The sequence below is a fragment of the Aspergillus lentulus genome, assembly GCF_001445615.1.
Source record: "Aspergillus lentulus DNA, contig: Alt01, strain: IFM 54703, whole genome shotgun sequence".
Taxonomy (NCBI): Eukaryota; Fungi; Ascomycota; class Eurotiomycetes; order Eurotiales; family Aspergillaceae; genus Aspergillus; species Aspergillus lentulus.
In genome coordinates, this window is record NW_028322123.1 from 2,049,704 (window position 1) to 2,074,184 (window position 24,481).

Genomic DNA, 24,481 nt, shown 5'->3' on the forward strand with positions numbered 1-24,481 from the left:
CTGGTACGGAGACAGAATGGAGCCTGAGAAAAGCCTTAGGTCTCCATTTCTTATTCGCGTTGACGGCTGAGACTTTGGAGCAAAAGGCCGACAGATGGTAGCGAGTCTCGAATAAAATTGATAGTCGGTAAGAAATCGGGCTGGACAGTATTACAATTCAATAAGCAAATAATAATGACTGAGACGCTAGATACCACCCGCTGTAGACCCTATCGCAGGAGGCTCAATTGTTCGGAGTAGAGAGGTTCAGCCGCGCTGACTAGTCGGGGCTGTAGAATTGTAGATTTCCTTTGAGGCTTTGACAAGCAATACTACGATAACTACCTACCTTTGCGGTTCTTTCATCACCCTGTTGTATGCTAGGGTAAAGGATAAAGTCAAGCAGCATACTTTTACCTTCTTTGCAGTGTTTCAATGTTTGAGCCTTTAGAGACCCTTGAAAGAACCCTTTCTAGAAAAAGTCGATTCGAAGAGAAAGGAAAAAGAACACGGCACAATCGGGAACAGACTATGAAAAAGCAATCCATGATTGATTGATTCGGCCGATCTTTCGCCCTTTTTTAGTCTCTTTTCCTCTAATTCGAGTTTCATACTGTCCCAAAAAAATAGTAAGATCGAAACTAATAAAATCTCCACCCGCTCCACTGTCGGGACAAAGAGCTTATGCGGAATCACATGAGTTTGTCCAGTTTGTTCGTCAAAAGGATAACAGGTCCGTACTGTGTACGGAGAAATATGCTAGCAAAGGAGATTGAAGAATGGGGACTCCCTTAAGGACGATTATGCCGACAGTCGGCCCAGAAGGGTGTTAGCTACATTTCAGAGATGTAGGGGAAGGTGACACAAGACATAACTTCAAACCCGTTTGTAAAACAGTTTCTCTGCCTTGTGCCTGAGGCATGTCAAGTGAGGTATGACATCTCCGTCTGGATTCTGGATCCGCAACCAACTTTCTAGCTACTTCTCCGGCATCTGTGTTAGGCCATTATGAGGTCTGATGGTCAGTCTTCTGTAATCTATCCATCCTTGATCAAAGTCTTGCACTTGCTTCTTGACTGAGATCATTATCCTTGTTTTGATATCGCCCCTCTGATCAAAGTCCCGCAATTCTGCTAGTGCGAGTGAACGAACCTCCACAAGCTAGCAGCAGCACAAAGCGGTTTTCCGTCATAGTCCATCCTGCTGAGTATTGGCCTTGTCGCGTTCGCAACTCTCCCCCGCTTTGGATATCCTTTGTATGCCCTTACTTGGGTGCAGACATTCCTCGATCCTTGACTAGGGGTTTCTTCCGCATACCATCCCTTCGCAACGGTTTCAAGGGCATTCTGTTATTGGTTGGCCCCCGTGCTGCAGTCTTCACAGTGCTTTTAGGAACCTGGTACTCCGTTTATTCAATCAAGTCAACTTTCATCAATTACCTGGGATTCGCAGGGGTTGAGGAGAATTCTCCGGGATTCATCGATGTGCTGCGGGGGTTGTCCGCCTCGCAGGTGCTCCCCACGGTGACGATCAATGAACGCCGACAGCCTCACTGAGAGTCTGAGACACTAATAATAACACATTGACGCTAAGTCTTATGTCTATCTACTGTATCCACTAAGCTACCTTCTCGGGCCTTTACGTGATCATGACGAAGGCCAATAAAGCTATGGAGTCATGGGCTCGACGATCAGTATTGTTTTGGCGTTTAGACGGCAATAACAAGGCTGTTAAGGACCTTCAGTACTTTGCTCACAGTGCCCAGAATAATGCCTAGCTTGGGACCTGAACCTTACCTAGTAAGGATCTGACCGAACTATCGCGCCCTCGGACGAAGTCAGTCCTGTTTTAACCATCTCCGTTACTTCGGACAAAAGTGTCAGCTCGATTCAACAATCCCCACAGGTTGAATGACACCTTCTCCCCAGCTTTTGATCTGAATGCGTCTGTTGACTTTGAACCAGGCAAAGTGCGATTGCTCCATTGACGTCGGTCGCTATCTTATCTGACGACCGGAAGAGACTCCTCAACCTTGAGACATGGCTTCTCCTTTCTGTTTCAGCGACAATCCTCATCGCACTAGTCTGATGGTGGCTTGGAGGATCTAAGCTGAAAGTCTAATCAATGGCCATGGTACGAATGCGGCTGATGTTCTGCGTCATGACGAGATCCTGGGCTATCTGTATCATCTGACGAGGTGCACGAACATTGAGAACAATTATCTTCTGACCCGAGGAAAAGCATTAATGATTCATCCCAGCCGACGGATATAGTCAATTCTTTTTCTTTTCAACCGGAGCTCTGACACACTCAGCAAAAGCCCACTCAGGTGTCCTCGTTCGTCTATTTTCTGTCCATGCGCGCCAGTCTCAGCTGGACTGTCATCAGGATGATGACAATAATCTCCGTAAGAGGGTCTGAGCAGGATACTAGCTAAGCTTACTACCTTATTATGATGGTATCATATCCTCGTATGTCGGGCTCCCCGAAGACTCCGATTCAGCAGTGGAGCTCCAATTTATTAGTGGTTTGTGTACACTTTCTTATTGGACAATGCTATAAAAAAATAAAAAATAAAAAACGACCAGATTAGAAACTATCAACTGCGCCGTCAGGATATGACCATGTGCGAAGAGAGCGAAGAGCTAGAAGACTCCCGAGGCTCTCGGGGCTCGATGGTAGCATCTAGGCCATTGAGAAGTGAGCTGTGCTGGGGCTTGCTAGTTGCTACAGTGCTAGGCGCGCTGAGGGGATTTGTGTTATCGCTGCCTCAGACAGTGGTGCGGGGTTATTGTACTTACTCCTCTGCTGATTGGACAAGAGCAGTCGCACTAAACTAAACTACTCGTGCACTTGTCCACTAACAGGCTGTCTGTGGACTCTGTACTCCCGTCTCTCTGCAGCCTTACTCTATTTCATGGCATAGCCAGTTGCTCAATTTCCACTTTCAAGTGATCCTATGGGCCCATCCATCAGCCAGTGTTATCATGGTGATGAACTTTGTCTGCAAACCCCTCCATGTGGGATGAGATGTGATGTCACACTGGGGGAGCTCTTGTGCTCATGTACGTATGCGCTGGCACATCTTCTGCTTTGATGACAGTCATTGTTTGTTTTCCTCTACACGTCTCGCGTCATGTAAACAAAGAAACAGATCGCTCACTACTCTCTTCTTACCAGCGCTTGGGAAGAGAACTAACTGCTTGTCTGTCTTTGGAAAGAGCAACCAGCGACCAGCGGCCATCTTGCCAAGAAGTCCTGCGACTCGCCCTTTACTTCTTGATTGAAAAGGCCCTCTATGACATCAGTCACTCCTTCCTTCCTGCTCCTCGATGACTGGACCTCACTTGCCTACCTTGCTCCCATTCTCCCTTCCACACGTGCTCTCCTAGCCAATTATTCTTCCTCCGTGCTTAAAATATCGAAATTTCGCTATGATTCGTTGGCGTCAAATAATTTACATACCTAGTCTATCACTCACAGCATATTATCCAGTCACTAACTATGCGCAATCCCGTGGTTGCTGGAATGTCCTGACAAGAGATCGGCAGAACTATTGACCAAGACCCGCATTACTCAGCCCATCTTTGTCTTTGACATTCAGTGCCCGCATTGCCCGCGCCCTGCGCCCAATGCCCATGGTCGTTGCTCAACCCCTCGAGCAATCTAGCTAATGCTTAACTGTGGAGTGCATTAGCACGCACCCATAGCTTCCTGGTCGACCTATTTTTGAAGCACGTACCTGATCCAAAACCTCCTTATCACGTACTATTGGCCTTTCTAGGGTGGTTAGATCAATAGCCATTTATTCTATCATGCACTGTCCATCCCATGATGGGGTATTTCGTGCATCAAGGACGCACGTCCAAGAGTGTCTCTGATCTCCACTCGTCTTAGCTGCGGGCCATCCCTATTTCAGAAAATGGATTGCACCCCTTGAAAAGTCCGGTATCTCGACGGCCGTTCTGGACGCCTGGGTTGCTCAGATATTGCATTCCAGAGGCCGTACTGGTGGATCTGCCGCAGTTCAAGAATGCGAGATCTTCATGCACAATCCTCATTGCGGGAGGCAGATCGTCATGGATATGGCAGATACGCACGGGGTAGATACGGGGTACTCTTACAGAACCCTGACTTGGACAGTTGTCACTGAGCGCTTCAAGATCTTTGGCGATACCACTGATACTGCCTTGCATGCAGCTTGGTAAGCTAGGTGCTGCCATTGATCAGATGCAGATTGTGCAAAGCACACTTTATCAACTTTACACTCATCAAACGGTGAGCTGATTACGATTAGAGTACTCTGGTCAACAGCCTGACGGGGATGACGGCCTCATGAACATTGGTTCAACTAGACACGTGTACATCTACCGTCCTGAACAATCCAATGCTCCTATCTAGGGTTCCATCCGAAATCATCAACATCTCCCTGCAGCCAATGCCTTTGACCCCTGGCCTCAACCTTGATGGAAGAATAATCATCTCGATTATCGTCGTGAGAATCAATCTTTGTCCCTGGCTGATCGACAATCAGCGCACGCTGATAACAAGACTGGACAACCATCCCCTTGCGTCTTCCGAGTCACGATATCGGAAACACTAGTCTCTCATCCTACCATTTAAAGACAGGGATGTAGATAAAATCCTGATATCTTGCACGCTGCCAAATCTTAATCGCTCACCGCAAGAATAAAGTTATGTACCTTGCAGCAACGCATGCAGAATTGGAAGAGCGAAGTCATGAATTTTTACATCTAGCGTTGATTTCATCCTTGTCATTGGACATTGACAAAGTCTTTAGGTAGTGACAAGCATTGAGCAATCCATTGGTACACTCAGCTCGCGGGCCCTGTAGCCTGCAAAAATTGGCTGTTCTTGTCTCTGAGATTGATTCAGGCCATATCCAGGCGATGCATTATGTCTTCGCAACAGCATGCAGTCCCTCAATAATCGAGTACAGGGATCGCATTGTCAGTTGCTGCCCTTACGCCCTACTTAGAACTGGGATACCTATTTGAATATGCCGTGTCTAGCTTCAGGCTGGACTATGGACATTCCTCGACCTACCCGTTGCCACGTCCGAACCAAGATTTCCCGCGTGCCTTACCACTTCGGTTCTTGCCGTGTTCCTCGTCCCTGATTTCTTCCGGGATATTCTTGTTCCAACCAAATCCCTGTACCGGCCGTGCTCTGGGCCTCGGAATGGTTACTAGTGGATGGGATTCACCCCGGATTAGCTATGTGGTATGAAGGGAGCGCACGTCTCAAATAGGTGCTCTATAGATGAGGACGATGCAAGACATGCCCCTTGCACAGAATCACTAGTGTGATTGAGGACAAACTACTCGGTGAATGTCGATGTTCAGCACTGGTGTCTGCCTTCTGTCTGTCAACTTTGCTTTGCAATATTGCGTTAGCCGTCTGTGACATACTACCAAAGGGTCTAGGAGGGCACACTACAATAACGAAGGAGACAGACTGCCGCATGCATCTACGTAGGGTGTAGTACTGCGTACGCTGTATCTGTACATAGCAAGGGGCGTGGAGTCAGCCATACTAGGTTCCCCGTACGTCTCTAGTACCTGACTTGTCTACGCTTGGCGAATACCCCATGGTGATGTACGAACTGGCGGTGAGGTCGATTCATACTTCTAGGATCAGATGCACGAACGCAAGTCGGCTAAGTAGGGTGGATGCTCTCATCATTGAAGTGGGCATCTTTGTTTGGCTCTGGAAGTAGTCTCCTTGATTGGGACTCAGCTACTTAGTGGGGTTACCTGCAGTGTACACTGTGGAGATAATGCTATAGACATGCGGCTGCTATACTTCTCTCAGCCAGGATGAGTCCTCGTATTGCTACTTCTCCAGCGGCGAGACTTGCAATTGTGAGGGCAGAGATGGCTGTGCTGCGTGCTTCCAGTGCCTAGTATAACTGTAGCCTAGATGAGACCACGGATGTGCCATTTGGCGGAATGTATTTAGTAGATGCAGTCAATGCCATCATATCATATCAAGTAAATTTGCATTGTATGAGGGTATTGACCTCCCTCTTGTTGTGATACTCTTGCTCTGCCAAAGGCCACTCAGGAGAAGTATATGATTGTCTTCTGTAACACGGAAGCAATCTGCCGGACAACGCAATGAATGTTTTCCTGGCCTGTTGTCTGCTTGTTCGGAATATTGTGTTGCTCTTCTTGACATGGAAATATATATTCAGCTGGAGTTATCCTGGTGCGAACCAGCAGCACCACCACCATGAACAAAAGTAGTAAAACAAGTCCCCAGGGTAAGCTCACCCCTCTCGCGCGACACTCTTCTCTGATTCTTCGATAAAATTATCCAGAGTATATCGTCTGTTGCAAAGAAATCCCAAAGCGGCAATCGGTTGCCTTCACCAGACCGCGCTAACCCAATTTGGTATGCAAGCTCATAAATTTTCTGCTGTCACAGCATATCACCACCACCCAATCGCTGCATTCGAAACAAGCAGCTACCGCCCTGAAATTGTCTGCTTGGGTCTCAATAACCTACACCAGATACATAGTCGGGCGTAAAAGCAAAGAAAAGCAATTAACCATGGCGCACACCCACGCCAGCTCCAAGAAGCGGCGGCGCGAGCCAGTCAACATCGACACCAAACTCGTCGAGATCTACGAGGACCTCGCGAATGAAAAGGACGAGATCCGGCTAAAGGCCGCGCAGGCTCTGGTGTCGCAGTTCACGCCGGACAAGAAGCCTACCGATGAGCAGATCAGAAAGGCCCTGCAGAGACTTTTCCGCGGGCTGTGCAGTAGTCGCAAGGCTGCGAGGATTGGCTTTTCCATTGCGTTGACTGAGATTCTGACGCAGATTTTTGCGGCGCAGCGAGAAGCGTCGGAGATTACTATCCCGGCTGTTGTGGGTATCTGGGAGGCGCAGTCTAATGCGTCGGGGAGCGAGACCGGCCAGGTAAGTTGGGTTGATTCTGTATACTGAGATTTACTTTGCTAACTCTTGTCGCAGGAACAAAGAGATCATCACTTTGGACGGCTGTTTGGCGCGGAAGCTATTGTCAAGTCGTCGATTCTGTTCAAGGGCGAGGTGCCGCCTGCGGAGTGGACCAAGCTTTTGGATTTGGTGTTTGATCTCGCGAAGAAGAAGCCCTGGATTAGAGAGGAGTGCGGGTGGATTATCTACCGCTGTGTTTTCGATCTTGCTTCGCAAAAGGCTGGTGCTAAGTATGTGGAGGTCGCGCTGGAGCGGCTCTGTGCGAACGATCTCGCTCGTACGCCGGAGGGCGTCTCGATCTGGGTTGCGGCCAAGGAAGCCTACCCTAAGGCTGAGTTCCCCAGCAAAGTCTGGAAACATGATGATCCGTTGGATTCGCGGGAGAGGAACCAGCTCGCCAAGGTCATGAAGGATTCCTCGGCTGCGGACTCCGAGGCGGGAAGCCAGGGGAATAATCCCAAGTCCTCTGGAGTGTGGAGCTCCAAGTTGCACTTTGCTTGGGATGCTGTTATCAGGCAGTTTGCTGATGCGTCAGCCAAGCAGTCGTCTCGTCTCAGCTTTGCTGAGTTCTGGACGGAAGTCGTTGACAGTAAGTTCACGTTCTTTGTTTTTTTGTCGCTTTCCAAGGGGCCACATCTAACAAGTCTTCAGATGGCCTGTTCGCCTCATCCTCGTCCGAGGAACGCAAGTACTGGGGCTTCCTCGTCTTCATCAAAGTCCTCAATGAATGCCCCCTGCAGCTCGCTTCTGTTGTATTCACCAAGAACCTCGTTAGATGCCTGACGAACCAGCTCGCCGTCGAGGACCGATACCTGCACCGGATGGCCGTTAAGGCCGCCAAATCGATCCAGGCCCGTGTCGCAAAAGATCCCGAGTTCGCCGCGGCCTCTGTCATCGGACTCATGGGCTCCGCCGGTTCCGTCAACTTCGACCAGGCCACCAAGACGAAAACGATCGAAAAGATTGTCGTCGAGGCAAACCCCGACGCACTGAAGCAGATTGTGCCTTTCCTCGAAAAGCTCATCGCGAGTCCCGGGACGGACGATGCCAAAGCGGCAGCAGCAAGCCGGCAGTCTCTCGCCGGTCTCCTCTTGTCCATCGTGAGATCCCGAGCTTCGGCCAGCGACGAGACTCAGGACGGTTTGCAGGCAGTCCTGGAGCAGATTCTGTTCACTTTCGTGCGGTTCGGCTATTTCATGCCCAAGGACGATGCGGCTATTCAGCCGGCCTTGACTGAACAGAGCCAGGAGCTTTTCCGGAACAGGATCAGCTCCTGTCTGAACAGTCTTATCGCCAACCCAAAGTATGCAACGACCCTCCCATACGCTGTCGTAAAGAAGATCCGTGACGCCGCCAAGTCGGAGGAGTATGGCAAGTTTATTATCAACATGGATGAGACTCTGCGTGACTCGGTCAAGACTGCTTTCAAGTCTTTGAAGAAGCTGTCCAGCATGGTGAGTAATCTGACGTTTCCGACAGTTACTTTTTACTGACTAAAAAATAGGAAAAGAATGAGGTCTCGGGCGTTGAGGCGTTCAAGCTTCTGTATTCGATGACAATCCTGCAAGTGTACAACGGCGATGCCGATGCGGTGTCCATGCTTGACGAGCTTGATTTCTGCTACACCAAGTTCTTGGGCGACAAGAAATCAAAAGATGACGACGCCTCCGATGCTTCTGACGCGCTGGTGGAGATTCTTCTGAGTTTCGCGTCCAAGCAGTCGCAACTCTTCCGCCGTATGAGTGAGCAGGTTTTCAGCGCTTTTGCCGACAAGGTCACCGAGAACGGCCTGGAGTCTCTTGTATCTGTATGTCCGCTTTCTTCCTGAGATCAAGTTCCAGTGCTAACCACTTATCAGATTCTGGAAGCGAAGGAAAGTCTTGCTGGCCAGCAAGAAATGTTCGAGCAGCAGGATGACGAAGAGGACGAAGAAATGATGGACGTCGACGAAGACGACAGTGACGTCGAAGTCATCGACGCAGAGAATTCCGGCGAAGACGAAGACGACGAGGAGGACGAAGAAGCCGCGTCCGACGAAGGCGAAAACGAAGAAGAAATGGCCGCCTTCGAAGCCAAGCTCGCCGAAGCCCTCGGCACGCACCGCGCCGACCAAGACCTCAACGAACAGTCCGAGGACTCCGACGCGGACATGAACGACGACGAGATGGAGCAGATCGACGAGCAGCTGATCAAGGTGTTCCGCGCGCGCCGCGACGCCCTGGGCCAGAAGAAGGACAAGAAAGACGCCAAGGAGAACATGGTTAACTTCAAGAACCGCGTGCTCGACCTGCTGGAGATCTACGTCAAGAAATGCCACTCGAAGGTTCTCGCTCTTGACCTCCTGCTCCCGCTGCTGCGTCTGACCCGCAAGTCGACCGTCAAGCAGCTTGCCAACAAGGCGAGCGGTGTGCTACGCGAGTATACCAAGTTGTGCAAGGGCAACGCGCTTCCGTCGCTGGACTCTGCCGAGCCGGTGTGGGAACTGTTGAAGTCCATCCACGCCGAGGCGACGCATAGTGGTCCGCCTGCGCATGCTTCGGCCTGCAGCCAGGCGAGCCTGCTGGTGGTCAAGGTGCTGGTGGCACACGACAAGAACGCCATTGCGGATGTGGTGGATGTGTATGCGGCTACGCGCAAGGAGCAGCTTCTCAGCAAGAAGTGTCATGTCCAGCCGCAGTTTTTCTCCGACTGGAACAACTGGTGTGTTTCTGCCAGTAAGCAGATGAAGATTTAGTTAGCTACCTAGATACCTTCATGCAATAGTGTACAGTACATATATGAAATACTTGATCTGTGGATGTAGCCAATGTTTGCTACCTCAAAACCCTTTAATATACCGGTGCTGCGTCGTCTCCTCCAACACCTCCAGCTTCATCCCCACCTCAACAACCCCCTCATTCCGCGGCGCACTCAACATCCCAAAACAAGGCTTATACTTCATCCCTTCATCCACCCGCCGATACGCCATCAGCGTATCCCAGGGCTCCCGCTTATGCTTCTCCGCCGTATCAGGATCAACATTCGGCACCTGGCACCGCGCACAGCGCGCCACGACGTCCAAGTCCAGCGGCTCTTGCCCACAGCCACTAATCCGGACCGTCTTCCACGAATCCTCCGCCCAAGGCACCGTGCCCCGGACGATGATATTCGGCCGGAACCGCTCAACGGTAATCGGCTGCGCACCGTTCCGCCGCAACCTCTGGTTCAGCTCCGTCAGGGACGCCTCGGAGGCAATCTGCACGGGATGCACGTCAGGGAAGTTTGTGCTTTGCTGCCGGCCGAGCAGGCGTGGGTCGCCGTTGCCCTGCAGGATGCGCGGCGTGGGACCCTTGTAAACTAGACAGACATCGCGCTGCAGGAACCTGGTGAACGGGGCGTTGACGGCCTGCCCGTAGAGGTAGCCGTCTGTCAGGGTGTCCCAGACCTTGACCTGGGCGAGGGTCGTGTGGGCCGCTAGCCAGGCGGGGTCTGGGCGGGCGGGGATTTGGATCTTCTCGTCGGACCCGGTGATGCTCAGCAGAAGGGAGGTGCCGTCGTCGCTGAGGGCGGTGTTGATCAGAGTCATTTGGGGGATTTGGCGGATGGTGAGGAACTCGTGGGTTTTGGCGTCTACGAACATCCATTGGCGGTCGAGGTCTAGGCCGTGTAGGCGGAGGGTGGTTTTGGAGAGTTCAATCCCGCGGCAGGACTTGATGGGGTAGATGCGTAGAGAGACGATCTCGCTGCTGGTCTCTTTTTGTAGTCTGAGGGCTTGTAGCAGACTGGATTTGTTGGTGCTTGCCCAGCTTATGACTCTTCGGGTGAGGACCACGAGGAGCACCCCGAGGGCGGCTACTGGGAGGACTTTAGAGGAGAAGTCCATCTTCAATTGCCTTGTTGACAAGCAGTTATTCAGATACCGAGTCTTCCACGGTTCGACCTCTGTTCTTATGCTGCGTATAGATATCTAGATGTCCACGGATTGATAAGCAAATACGGAATACAAAATTCTGCCGGAATATGCCGCCTTTTATCTTATCATCTCGATGAGTCAGGTCATGCATGCTTGGCCGTTAACATTGCTGATAATCATATCGAAGCTCTATCGTTCGTCCTAGTGGACCACAGTCCTGTAATGGCAGGAACAAAAATAGTTTAAGCATTCGTTGGGTGAGCTCGACCATTCGGATGGATGTAATCGTGAACCTCGGCTGATTACCGAAGAAATATTAGTAAACTATCAATGATTAAGTTAGATCCAAAACTAGATGTGGTCATCATCTAGTCGTCCAAGCTATGCGTATAAGTCATGCAAATCATGAATGTACTAATCCCGTATCACCATGCATTTACATCGTCCTGTTCACCCAGCATGTGATTAGAGCCTTGATTAATGCAATGGTAACCTCTCGCCCCGTCTGGATAGCTTGATCATTATGGCCACCAGGGACGTGCAAGAATGCCACATTCCGATCCTGGCCTTGTTTAAAGGCATGCGCCAGACTGGTGTAGAAGATGAATTCGCAGAGATAACGTCCCGCATCTTCTGAGAGCCGGACGTCGGCCCCCGCAGCAAATGACTTCCATACGTTAAGGAGTTTGTCGTCCGGTGGATGTGGATTCCAGGAAGACTGTACAGCTTGCGACGATGGAGTTACCACTTGATCATGTGTCTTTTCTGCAATGTCCGAGATAGACAGGGGATCGGTGGATCTGCCCGCCCGCAGCACAGGAGGCAGGTCAAGCTCTCTCCATCGTCTCTCTCCAGCTTCGTAACCCGAGCGCCCTTCGATATCCGACATAAGATACGAGTCTCGGTGTGCCTTTGTCTCGACGGAGTAGTATTGTCTTGTTGCTGCTATGCCCATGTGGATGACAATATCTGGTCGTTGACCGCCGTGTGATCTGGCATAATCATCGACTATGGAAGGGACGGTTGATTGGACCGTCGAATAAGCGACGGGGATAGGGTTCGGATGGACATGGATGAATACTCGATGAGTCGTAGTGGGTCCCTCTGGGGATGCGGACGAACTTTGGGGAACAGTAAAGGTGAACGAAGGAGGAAGGGACGAGGCGATCAGGAACGAGGCATTGACGAGGTTAGTCTTGAACGGCTAGTGGCTAGTCAGTATGAGCTTGCACTTGTGACAAAGCGTAAAGTGAGAGGAAAACTGAAGCTGCCGGACGAACTTACACCAAACCCAGTGACAAGAACGTTGATATCATCCGAGTCCGCAGAAGATAGTGAAGGATGCCCCGCAAGTTGAGTGTGGATGGGTGGGACAGCTGGTCCGCAGTCACCCATGATGATAACAGATAGTGCTAACTGATCAGAATGTGTCAACTAAGACACCTAAAATCTTATTCCTCTGGTAATCAATAACATTCAGAGCTTCAGTCCAACCCCCTTAGAGCAGCGTGGATATATGAAATTGGCTCTCAAGAAGGGGACATGTTCTCCGAGGTCATATGTACATACCATTTGGAGGTGGTCCTTGTCCTTATCTCTCTTCCGGGGACCCCGCATACCTTACTAAACGGGTTAAGTGGGTCTTGGCGTCACGGGATCCCCACTAACCTTTCCGTCCTATATTCTGGCCTGAGGCCTGAATCTGGGGTCCTCTTATTCTTGATATCTCAGGTTGTTCTTGCAATGAGCATGGAACACCTTAATACCTAATTTATAGTGCAACGAGTGTGCTGGTGCTAACATGACTGTTTTGTTTATACAGATAATTCACTAACAGCTGCAGTTTCCAAGAGTGAATATCCAGTCATAGAGATGAGCATCAGCGTTCACATTACTTGACATAAGAGAGTGAATAAAAACAACTTACATCTCCTTCTTGTACTTTATAGTCCATGTTCTCTTCTCGTCTCCAGTATCTCATACACTCAAATTGTGGAATCGGACTAATTGGGACTTACCAGCAAAACAGATATCCTAGGGACCTTATCATCACACTGATCTACTATACACTTTCGTATCCTATAGCAAGTGACTTCCAGTCAATTTCCAAAAGCCTGGTCGGAATTCCCGAGCGGCAGAGTGAGACTATCAACGAGAGGTCGTTCCGCCTGGTTCCTTGTGAACTAATGGAACCAATGGGCGAAGTTCCAATCGTGTATGTGCGAATACAGAGAGGAACGAAAGCCATGAAAACCAGTCACTCAAAGTACCTCAACTCCCAATTACCCATCGTCAACAAGGCCACCAACGCGGATATCGAGGAAGTGGCCAAACCTGGTGACAACGACGCATTCAATATGGGACACATGACACATTGGCCAGACCTCCATCCAACACAAGATCAATTCAATGTGGAACAATTGATGCCTTCCAAATGGAAACTCTGACTGCCCTGGGCCAGAACCCCGCGCAACACAAGGCCCCTTTTGACCACAGAGTACCAAGAAATCCAGTTACTGAAGGTACCCATGGTATCAAAACGGATAGTATAGCTGCTACCTGGGAGATCAATACAGAAGAAGACAAGATACGCAATGAATCAGTTCAATTGCTCATATGCAGCAAAAGGCTTACAACTACTATCGACACAATACAACATAGTAGATGCATCAAAACGGCAACGAAAAATGGTCAAGAGAACACGCGAGGCTGGTACTGCAAAGGAGAAAGGGCCTCACTAGGGGTCATAATTGGGACAAGGCAACAACAGGAACATGGTTGTACGCCTTGAAACAGGGCCGAATACTACACCCTGGACTGGAACGGAATGCCTGTTCTTGCTGAGCGACATGTCATCTTCCCAGCGCCGCCTCCACACCAGGCTCAAACGCAGACGTTGAGCCTGACCCGAAGGATCCTTTTCGGTGATGCCATGGCCGCAGGAGCAAAGTCCCTATGATGTGTTTCGTTTTCGTTTCGAAGACCGTCGAGGTATTGCAAGGCGCTGTCTCGCTGACGAAGGGCTTGTGCCGGCATAGATGGGAAGTAAAGCCTGTTGAACATGCTGCTGCACTATCATTTCTACTAGCTAGGAATTGTTACCTTAACGTCTTTTTTGGGTTCGGTGGATTGAGTGCATTCAACAAAGTCTGCTTTGCTCTCTCCTCTTTCGAATAGACGATATAGACCTAAAACAAGGAAATCCGATATGACTTTTGAGATACCTTTGGCACTCTATAGTTTACTTCACTGTACACGGGGACACTATCTAGCAGCCGGCATCGCTTCACCTCAGGTAGCAGTAATAATTGATAAAACGCGGAAGCCAGGTCTACCAGGAGAATCTACCGACATAGATTTGAAGAAGTAGATAGTTACTCCTGTATCCTAAGGCCCTCGCAAGCACCTAAGTTAAGCGCCTGCCTGCCTAACCGTACAGGCTGTGATGGCACCTAAGCAGGTAACACCGTGCAGGGTTGATATATACATAGGGAAGCGATTATCTACACCCCAAGGATAACAGCACAGCCTCCTGGATTCGAGATACTGTAGGTTCGCAAACAGGTAGAGAGATAATTTTCGGTCGCATGATACTCTATCTGCGGGAGGATGCAGTAGGGCAGCAGGGCTTATTTGTATCTAGAACCTAGGTGCTGTTATGCAAGTCTCAGCAAGGATAGTACAACATGTATACTCAGCAGTATGATAGGCTATGTATCAGTCAGTGAAGTCAATGAATCCTCATTGATTCTAAGGCTCCTTCCCAGCCTCCGGGGATGAATGTATGGAGAGACCTGCCATACATCGGCTGCGCATAAGGATTCGCAGTACTACGATAGTAGAGCTAGTGTGAGACAATATAGTGGCTGTAAAGAGGGGACTTAACATAGAAGGATAAAAGAGAATATGATAATATATAGAGCTATCTAAGAGCAGAGAAAGAAATGAGATGAAGGGGGATCTGTTCGTTCATCGAGTTTGGGGATAACGATAGATATAAGCTATAGGCATACCCCTTTACAAAATTGTTGTATCCTAAGAGGCGAGGCCATGGGTCTAACCTCAAGCCACAGCAAAAGTGAGATCACGAGATATCTATCTGCTGAGACATAGGTCCGACCGTCCGATCCAGCGCTGGGGGCTGCAATAACCCTAGTTATCTTGCCAGTTGCCAGCGGTCACGTTCGAAGCGAGTCTCGAAAGGGTAAACGCTCATCAAAGTCCTAGTCCATCACCTACACCTGTCTGCACTTGATTCTGTCAATCTGAAACCGGACTTATGAGACCAAGGCGGGTTGTCGTATTGCGTATAGGACAGCTGTTACTTCGCTTAACGTCAGATCGACAACCAGAGGATAACTTCAGCCAATTACGGGTTGCTGATTCCTCCTCCTCGAGCCAACGAGTATAGGAACCTTTCGGTACCCGTCTCCATGGACCACATCTGCCTGACGATTGGGCAGAATGGCTTTTGGACTGAACGTCGCGGCCCACCTTGAATGCCGCGATCAAGTAACCCATCTGCAGCTAAAGCAGCGAATTTCCCTATTGGGATAAACGTCCAGATTGAACTCGTGCGCGGACACCGCGGGGATTTCCCTAGTGTCATGCTCGCATATATCTCTGAATTGTAGAACTGACCTGCCGGATATTAACGATGAGACGGAAGCTGAGGCGATGCAATGATCTCGCCACAGACAGGCCAGTGCAACGGTTAAAGGCTGATGTCGTATCCGACGTATTCTGTGAATGAGTCCCCGCACGGAACTACAGATACCCGTGCATCCAAGTAGAGGCAACTCTGCTTTGTATAGGGCCTATATAGGTCTGTGAAGGCAGCGGGGTTTCATATATACCTCACCACTGTAGTGGCGTGGTCATTTTCTTTTCTCCTTTCCTGCTGCAACACTGATCCCAAAAAGCAATCAACAATCAACATGGCATTGATCTCCGAGTTGCTCCAAAGCCCATACTTTCTCCAAGGCATCGCTGTGTCCTTGCTTTTGGTGGTTGTGTCGAACTTTTATCGGGAGCTTGTGGATGGCTTTCCCTACCGGAATATACCCCTTGTTGGGAGGAGCAGATGGGAAATCACCAACAGCAAAGCCAAAGAGCGCTTCGTGGCGTCCGCGAAAGACCTCTTTGCGCAGGGCTTCAGTCAGGTATGAGCTTGTGTCGTGCTCCATAGGTGCGAGGAGCTAACATTGCGTTAGGGCAGGACTGTCTTCCAAATGATGTTCTCTCACTCTCCCATGATCGTCCTGCACCCGCGGTACCTGGATGAGATCAAGAGCCATCCGCGTCTGTCCTTCGACGAAGCTAATAAGAAGGTGAGAGTCTAACGCAGCCAAAAAGTGAAGTTGTGCTGACAATGCAGGCCTTTTTTGGCGCCAAGATTCCCGGATTCGAGCCTTTTGAAGGACTGGACAAGGAAAACATCGCCTTGGATGTCATCAACAAAAAGCTAACTCATACGCTTGGTATGTGACGTTGGTGTGTGGTGCAGAGGTGCCTCTTACTCACTGACCGACTGTGCAGGTAGCCTTACCATCCCTCTTTCCAGAGAGTCCGCGGCTGTGCTCAAGGAGACATTGCCTCCGAAATCTGATGGTTTGTCCTTCCCGTAGGCACATTTTGCCCTTTCTGACATGACAACAGAATGGCAATCCCTGGTCTTCGCTCAGGAGATTCCATACGTAGTTGCCCGATTGTCGTCCCTTGTATTTATGGGTGAGAAGGTCTGCCGTGACAAGGAATGGCTGCATGTGTCCGTCAACTACACTATCGACACATTCGTCGCTGCGCGCGATCTCAGACTCTGGCCCTCGATTACGCAATCGCTGGTGCACTGGTTCCTGCCGTCAACGCGAAGAGTCCGGAAGCACATTAGCGTCGCGAAGAAGATCGTGCAGGAGGAGGTTGAAAAACGAGAATTGATCCGACAAGGCAAGCTCCCGGAAGAGAATCCTGCAAAGACCGACGATGCCCTCGACTGGTTCAGAGAAGTTGCTGCCGGCCGCCCTTATGACATGACGAAAAGCCAGATCGGTCTCTCTCTGGCAGCGATCCACACCACTTCTAACCTGTTGACGAACGTCATGTACGACTTGATAGCCTACCAGGAATACATCCAACCCCTCCGGGACGAGATTGTTGCCGTCGTGAAGGAGGACGGATATCTGAAGAAGACCAGCCTTACCAAGCTGAAGCTGATGGATAGCTTTATGAAGGAGACCCAGCGGCTGAACCCTGTCAGCATTGGTAAGTGATTGCTACCTGAGGAGCTCCTGGGCCCATAGCGCTGACTCTTCCAGCCTCCCTCCAGCGTTACGCAATGGCAGACATCACTCTGTCCGATGGCACCTTTATTCCCAAGGGAGCAATGCTCACCATCTCCGCCCACACCATGAAAGATGAATCCATCTACCCCCACGCGGACACCTTCGACGGCTACCGCTTCTACAACAAACGCAAAGTGCCCGGCAATGAGCACCGGTACCAGTTCGTCACGACGAGCAACGAGCATTTTGCCTTTGGACACGGCCTGCACGCGTGTCCCGGACGCTTCTTCGCCGCGAACGAGGTCAAAATCCTCCTGATCCATCTGCTGTTGAAATACGACTGGAAGTTCGCAGAGGACCGCGGCCGTCCCCAGCCGTTCATGCACGGCACCGAGATCATCTGCGACCCGACTGTGAAGCTGCTTTACAAGGCACGAACACCGGAGATCGATCTATCGAAGCTGGGAGAGTTGCCAACGGATTGTTAGTCAGTCTAGTGGAGAGCATGGCAGAACCATATGTATGGTACTCCCGTACGAGGTATGGCAACACGCACATATCTTGTCTTATATCATGTCCTACCTACTAGCTGTACATAAGCCACGTACGACGACATACCACTCTCACTGTTCTTTCTGTTGGCCTTGGAAACTGCAGCTGAACCTGTTTTCATGACTCGGCAGAGACCACAACACATCATCTCATGTAAGGATTCGATTCTCAACAGACGCACGTAGCAAGGAAAGCATTCTTTACTACCCACGCAGTAGCACGTTCAATTCGTCCACTCCAAATCAACATAACTTCTGATCACTCTGTGATCGACTGCTGTTTCGTTCCTACTCAGCTGGATACCATTATCAACCGGATAAAAGTAAAATCCCAAACTCAATTGAGCCCATATCCATGATTTCATGCGCGACCTGAATCACTGCAGCTTCGTGCTACAGCACGTCAGCAGTCAGCATGACTCGATGCCGAGGTACATGCGCGTATGCAGTCAGTCGCCAATGGTGGACGCAAGGGAATAGCAGGATCATGCAGGTAAATGAATCTTTTCTCCATAGTAAACAAAAACAAGGTTGATGTTGATGGTTGATGTCAACTACAGTACTACCATTCATCTCCAATATGCTACAGTCATGGACCCTGATGCGTAGCCCTAGTGAAAGTCTAGGTTTGTCCCGAGCAGCTCGTTCCATGGAAATATAGAGCACGGATCTCAGGTTCAGCAGATCAGAGCTGGGTCTTTCCGACTCCCGAGATCCTTAAAATAAGCCAAGGAGGGAACAAAGATATCAGATTCAGGATCTAGTGTAGCTCTAGCTCAAGCTCTGGCTGGCCCATGTCCATGATTCAGGCCAAGTACGGAGTCTCCGTACTCCGTATGGGGTTCTATGTTCCAGATATAGAATGGAATCTTTGTAGTCTGTCTGCAGCTCCAGCCTCCACGAATCACGACCAGGAACTAAAAAGAAACCCACTTCTCGGTATTGACTATGGGGAGTAGCAAATGCTTTGATGTCCAGATTGATGAGTTGCTCTTTTCTTTTTTACTACTGTGGACACCATCGACAGTGAATCATACCGTAATTTACGACGCGCGCGGATACGCGTAGTAGACGCGTCCAGACGCGTTATTTACCCCTCCTTGACGCGTTGGTCTGAGCCGTCCGATAAGCGAGTCATAGTGATAGTCTCAAAGGTCCTCCCGCAGAGAGGCAATGTGAACAAAGACTACTGCAATTCTTTGTTGATTGTCCGCATCAATGAAGCTCTGCTCTTTGTGGTAGTTTATTTCGACTTCAGTTGACCATCGTATACTCCTTGCCAAAAAATACTGATGACTGCAGGGTAGAAAAGGAAGTAAGATTGCTACCTTGCTTGTGAGGCGGCTAGTCACGTTTCTGTCTCCGTCGCTGTAAGTACGTGGGAGTCTGGCAGTTAGTGACTAATGCACGTTCAGCCCGTGTTCACGTCGTGGTTCGTCCGTCTGGTGGTGGAGAAACCGCTTCTGCAGGAGACTGGAGTCTAACTTTCGAATTTTCTGAAAGTTTGAAACGAACCCAGCGCTAGAAGGGCTTGAATCGGGAAGGTTGAGACTGTCTTTTTCCTTGGGATCTTGGGCCTGGCGGTATGAGCCGGAGGTCTCTCCCAGCCACCGGATTTTCACTTCATTAGTGATCTGGGCTGGAATACCTCTCTAGACCGCTCAATTGGATACCGTTCTGCACGGAGTACAAGAGTTAAGGTCATCAGTTGGGTTGGTGTACCGATCCATGTTTTCAGTCGGCTCTCAAGGTCATATGGTTGAAAGACGTTGATGATTCACCCGCATCCCGCGTGCGTCCTAATATTAATAGTGGCACCCTTGCAGTTAAAGCAGTAAATGAATCAGCAAATAGTGATTGCAGTCTTCGCGGGGTCCAAAAGTCACAGGAGGACCAAGCCATCACACCAGAATTAGCAAACTTAGGAGCAATTCGACTGGCTTAGTGGGAAAAATACTCCATCAGGACGACCGCCATTTGTCGAGCAGGGGTAATTTCTCAGATTTTCGGCCCTCTGACCGTCCATAGAGCATCGTCGGGTGCGGTGAGGCGGATCTGAAATGCTGACCGACTGATCTTTCGGATATAAGACAGTCCAATGACTGTTTTTAAATGTCTCCATTCCGGTAGAACTATGGAGAACTACGGATAGTACAAGTCAGTCTTCTAGCGTAGAAGAGTCAGAACATACCACGTTTGCAAGACAGAATCAAGGAGATACGATAAATAGAAATCATATGAACATGAAGTCGAGACATCAACTGCAAAACACCAATCACGAGACGATTCTCAGCATTCCAGAGAAGGCAGGATGATGTTGTTGATGATGTCTGAGGATCATGTTATGGTGCCGCATACCTGACACCACATAGATAGATAGAACAGCAGAACAACAGCAGAAAACATCTTTCTCTCTGATCTTCAAGATCATCAATTCATCTTTTAGGAGCATTATCCTTGACGTGTTCATTATTTCTTAAGTGTATCCCGAGCGATTGATTGATTGATTTTGCAAGAGTGGAACCACTACTGCTGAGGCCCTGGCCTGCACCTAACCACTGTGAACCTGAGGCGTCGCTTGCGTTTCCCCTAAGCTAGCTTAGGTACATACCTTAGGTACCGCTGTTAGTCCTCTCTACTTTGTACTGCGGTGCCTTAGGGGGATACTGCGACGTTTGGTATTATTACCGCTTACCAGCCCTCGCCTACTACTACTCTCTCTCCGATTCTCTCCCTCACTCTTCTTTCCTGCAACCCCCTACTGCTGATTCTACCTGCGAGCACATTGCTCGCATCATTCCCATCTCTTCGTACCTTTCCTTTTCCTTGCTTTTCTTTTGTGTTGGTCTGGCGTTTTTGTGTGTCCCCTTTCGGGTGTAAATGACGACTTCGCTCTCCATTACGTGCCAAATGCCCAATGGACCGCGGGAACCGTTCGATGTGATACTACTACTACCGCCATTGCTACCACAGCTGCTACTCCAACGAGCTTGAGTCGCAACCAACTTCTCGTGCGCATTATCGCATCAGCTTAACCCTTGCACACAAATTCGATCGCTTTTCCTTACACCGACCACTCACACCTTGACGAGCTTCATCTCCTTTTTTTTTTTTTGTTCTGTTGCTTTGCCTAACGACTTACGAACCCCTCCTGTACCGCCCACTGTTGACCGAAGACGTTCAACAATTGATCGAAACGGATCTCACATTCGACTCCGATTGTATTTGCGCTTCTGCTAGATTTACTGTTCCTCGGAATAGTATCGCGCAGCAATTGAGAGTGAGAAGCAGTCTGCGACGATTCCGAAGCCCGCGCCTGCGGTCCGACACTCAGAAAGACTTGATAACGCATTCGCGCAAGCGCAATGATATTCGCTTAGGGGTACCGACCAGAAATAAAAGAGAATACAAACGACAATCGTTGTTCTATTCTATTGGTCGTACTGCAAAGCGACCCCGACACCCACGCCATGGCTTACCGACAGCATGGGCTGTCGCGCACCTTGCCGAAGAACTTCACCTTCTATTCCGCAGGCACCGAAGAGCCTCGGACGCCTGAACGTGCATCCATTCATGTGGACGGACCACCTCCACCTCCCCGCCATTCGAGTTGCCGCTTACGAAGATCGCGCATTCGCTCGGGGACCGACCTCTTCGCGCAGGCAGAGTACGATCGCACCACGCTTACCGCCAACCCCTCGGACATCCCACTGCCTTCTATTGAGTTACCTCCGTCGCATGACGCTTCTATAGCTCAGTCATACCCTGGATCCATTGCCAAAGATGATCGCTTCCTGGCGCCTCCTCGTGACCGAATGGCCCTGAAGACACCCCCGGCCCAGATCCGCGGCAGTCCCTCTGAACCCAACGACGGATGGTCTTCGTGGGACTCTCAAGCTATTGGGCAGTCGCTGCAGCGCCCTGGGTCTGCCTGTTCCCAGGCATCTGACTCCTCAATTTCCTCATGTGAGACTTTATCTTCGCGGCGTTCCGTGGGTGGAAGTTGCACCAGCGCAGAAAGTGACAGTTATGATCCCTTCTTCTATCTCGAGATTCCGCCGAAGCAGATGGCGGAAAAGCCATCCGTGCCTACGGCGAACCACAAGAGAACGAATCGCGGCTTTCCCAAGAGAGAACGGTGGACTTTGGATATGGACAACCACCTCTGGAATACTTATCAGCTATACATACAAGATCCGACCATCACCCCTTTCAAAATGACACCTGGTAGTATTCCCCCGCTCGGTGTTACACACCGGGTTGCTAGAGAGGCCAAGAGATCGTGGGAACGGAAGCGATACAGGCTTGCACGACCTTTCACATCCTCCATACACCAACCGCAACAACCACAGAGCGGCGAAACGACACCAACACCACGGACAGAATCTCCAAAGACTACCTGGCCCAAGACTGAAGCCTCGACTAGGCGTCGTCTGAAGCTTCTTTGCAAGCGCAAATTTTCAATCGCGCCTCATTACCAGAGGCTCATGCAGTCCCGCAGCCCCACTCCGTTCCTGGATTTGTTCTCGCGGCCTTCGCACGAGGAGCACCCTCTAGACAGCCCTGGAAACAGCTCAACTACTTATGCCACCCGTGATCTGGGTGTTTCCCTGGTCTCTAGCTCTGTGCCTGGACCTCTTTCACAGCTTGCAGCCGAGCACCATTCTCCGCAAACTACAGCGTACGACTGGCCGCCAAGTCAAGCAGTGCCTTGCGCGCCACAGACCAGTTGTGCAAGACCGCTTGCGAAAACAACACAGCTCCATGCAGAACATCCGGGGTCTACCCCGCGCCTTGGGTCTCCATTTACATACCACACCTGGGGCCCGACCAATTCAAGAAAGAGAACTTCCAGGCATACACCCAGGACCAGGCGAGAGACAATACACGTGACCGGGTCCCGGTTGTGCTCTCCTCCACGCACGGAAGTCTTACCAGCTACCGACGACAGCAACATCGTATATTCTGTGCCACGACCTGCTGAAGTGTCGTCAGATCACGAGACCGAGGACCAACTGGAGACTCTGATCCGGGACGGCAAGTTGAGTGACATTGGTAATCGTCGCCTGCGGATCCGAAGTCGTGGAGCAACAACAAGCTCCATCACTCCTCAAAACCTGGACCAGTTCTTCTCTCCACCCTCGTCTGCGTCCCGAAACGAGGAAACGACATCTGTTGAGAAAGCCCTGCCCAACCCTCTGTTGGACTTGAGCGGGGAGAACCTCAAGCGCCTCGGCTCTCCTTTCAAGGTGGATGCATCGAAACGCCACGAGGGACGCCGAATCAGGCACGTCCCCTCTTTGTCTGACCCTTTTGCGAGCGGACTTTTGCCCCAAATCAGACCCGTCAACCGAGGTGCTCCATCCAAGGACCAACAGAACATGACCGGTGCACAGCCGTATGACCCGACTGAGAAGGGCATATCCGATGCGGAAAGAATCCGCAGACAGATCTTGAATATGTCCTACTCGAGGCGACAATGCTAACCACCTTTGACGAGTCACTGATGGCAGTGTCGGCACCGCGATCCTCTTTCATCTTGGAATCGACCTGGAATTCGATCCCAATGTACTAATGCCCTGGACGACTTTGGCCCTGACAAACAGTGATCAGGAGTATAACGACAGAAATGGTACTGACGATCTTGATGACAAAATGACTTATAAACCAGTTCGAGTCTGGTTTTTCTCCATTCTGATAGAAACGAGACGATAAAATCGAAAACGCCTTTTGACGAAAAAAATGAAAAACGCACACCCCCAAAAGAAACACACATGGACATCCACATTGGATTTGCGCAGGTCGGACAACATGTCATATTGCGAACCTCTGTACGATGATTTTCAAGTCACAGGGACATTGCCTTGACTTTCTCCTACCGACATTCCGAACACAGCAGGATTGTCTTTTCCATTTTTCTATATCTCTGATTCGTTGATTATCTTCGTTACTCCCTGCATGACCGAGGTAGCCGCTTTGGATCAGATTGAGCATGGGTGGCACACGACATGCCACTACGCTCCTGATAGACTGGACAAAATTCTGAAGATGCCATGGCCCTTTACGTCAAGCACGACATTCATTGCACAAATTTCATTTCCTACTCTCTACCGACTCTTCGTCAGTCCTTGAATTCCATCAAGAAAACCACAAAAATCCACGAAAAAAAGATCAACCGGGAAATAGACCCTCCACTATCTTTAACTTTCCTTTCTTCACTCTTCTCTGTTTTCGCCGATTTCACATCATAAAACACGCAAGACATTCGTCTCGATCATGCCACCAATCTTCAATTCTATGGGCCACATCACCCGAGCTTCTTCACATATCTACCCTCTCATCTCAGACACAGACATGCTTGATGAAATGATACGGACGACCCGCAATGGACTTATTGACTGAAACGACCCACCTCACCTCATAGATGACACGATTCAATTCAAGCAAGCACAGCAAGCAAGCAAGCGTGTTCGTTCCTGTTCTGCCGTTGCAGCGTTTCAACGCACTTGATCTCGTTCAATTCATTCAGTTTCTTACTTTGCTTCGTGGCTTCGTTGCTGCCTAGCTATTTAGTTGCATATGCATCTATGCATTTTCATTTTATGCTCTTTTCATCTTCTATTCTTTCTTCGATCTTTCATCAGATTATGAATTCGATTCATTTGATTTGACTGGTAGCGCTCAATCGTAGCCTAGGCTTATTGCTTGCGTTAGATTCAGATATCAGACTTCGACAGCAAGTGCCAATGTCTGCGATTTAATCAAGCCATCCATTTACTTTCTACTCGGAA

General features: G+C 49.9%; 5 protein-coding genes across 5 annotated transcripts; 3 read left to right on the forward strand and 2 right to left on the reverse strand.

Annotated features, from left to right (window-relative positions):
* Positions 1-6,555: 6,555 nt before the first annotated feature.
* On the forward strand, positions 6,556-9,700 carry ALT_0646 (DNA-directed DNA polymerase POL5; the record flags this gene model as incomplete). The annotated part of the gene is made up of 5 exons (XM_033556105.2): positions 6,556-6,927; positions 6,982-7,555; positions 7,618-8,420; positions 8,471-8,773; positions 8,825-9,700. 5 exons carry the CDS (start codon positions 6,556-6,558, stop codon positions 9,698-9,700), a joined length of 2,928 nt encoding a protein of 975 aa, XP_033411996.2.
* An 84-nt stretch (positions 9,701-9,784) lies between these two features.
* Positions 9,785-10,828, reverse strand: ALT_0647 (MOSC domain-containing protein; the record flags this gene model as incomplete). The annotated part of the gene is made up of 1 exon (XM_033556106.2): positions 9,785-10,828. The coding sequence occupies one exon, from the start codon at positions 10,826-10,828 to the stop codon at positions 9,785-9,787; it is 1,044 nt and encodes a 347-aa protein (XP_033411997.2).
* Positions 10,829-11,294: 466 nt separating this feature from the next.
* On the reverse strand, positions 11,295-12,253 carry ALT_0648 (putative pyroglutamyl peptidase type I; the record flags this gene model as incomplete). The annotated part of the gene is made up of 2 exons (XM_033556107.2): positions 11,295-12,062; positions 12,143-12,253. The coding sequence occupies 2 exons, from the start codon at positions 12,251-12,253 to the stop codon at positions 11,295-11,297; spliced, it is 879 nt and encodes a 292-aa protein (XP_033411998.2).
* A 3,542-nt stretch (positions 12,254-15,795) lies between these two features.
* ALT_0649 (cytochrome P450) lies at positions 15,796-17,627 on the forward strand (the record flags this gene model as incomplete). The annotated part of the gene is made up of 6 exons (XM_033556109.2): positions 15,796-16,020; positions 16,072-16,188; positions 16,236-16,338; positions 16,397-16,468; positions 16,517-17,119; positions 17,173-17,627. 6 exons carry the CDS (start codon positions 15,796-15,798, stop codon positions 17,625-17,627), a joined length of 1,575 nt encoding a protein of 524 aa, XP_033412000.2.
* A 3,533-nt stretch (positions 17,628-21,160) lies between these two features.
* ALT_0650 (uncharacterized protein) lies at positions 21,161-23,176 on the forward strand (the record flags this gene model as incomplete). Its single annotated transcript, XM_033556110.2, has 1 exon — positions 21,161-23,176. The coding sequence occupies one exon, from the start codon at positions 21,161-21,163 to the stop codon at positions 23,174-23,176; it is 2,016 nt and encodes a 671-aa protein (XP_033412001.2).
* Between the last annotated feature and the right edge of the window lie 1,305 nt (positions 23,177-24,481).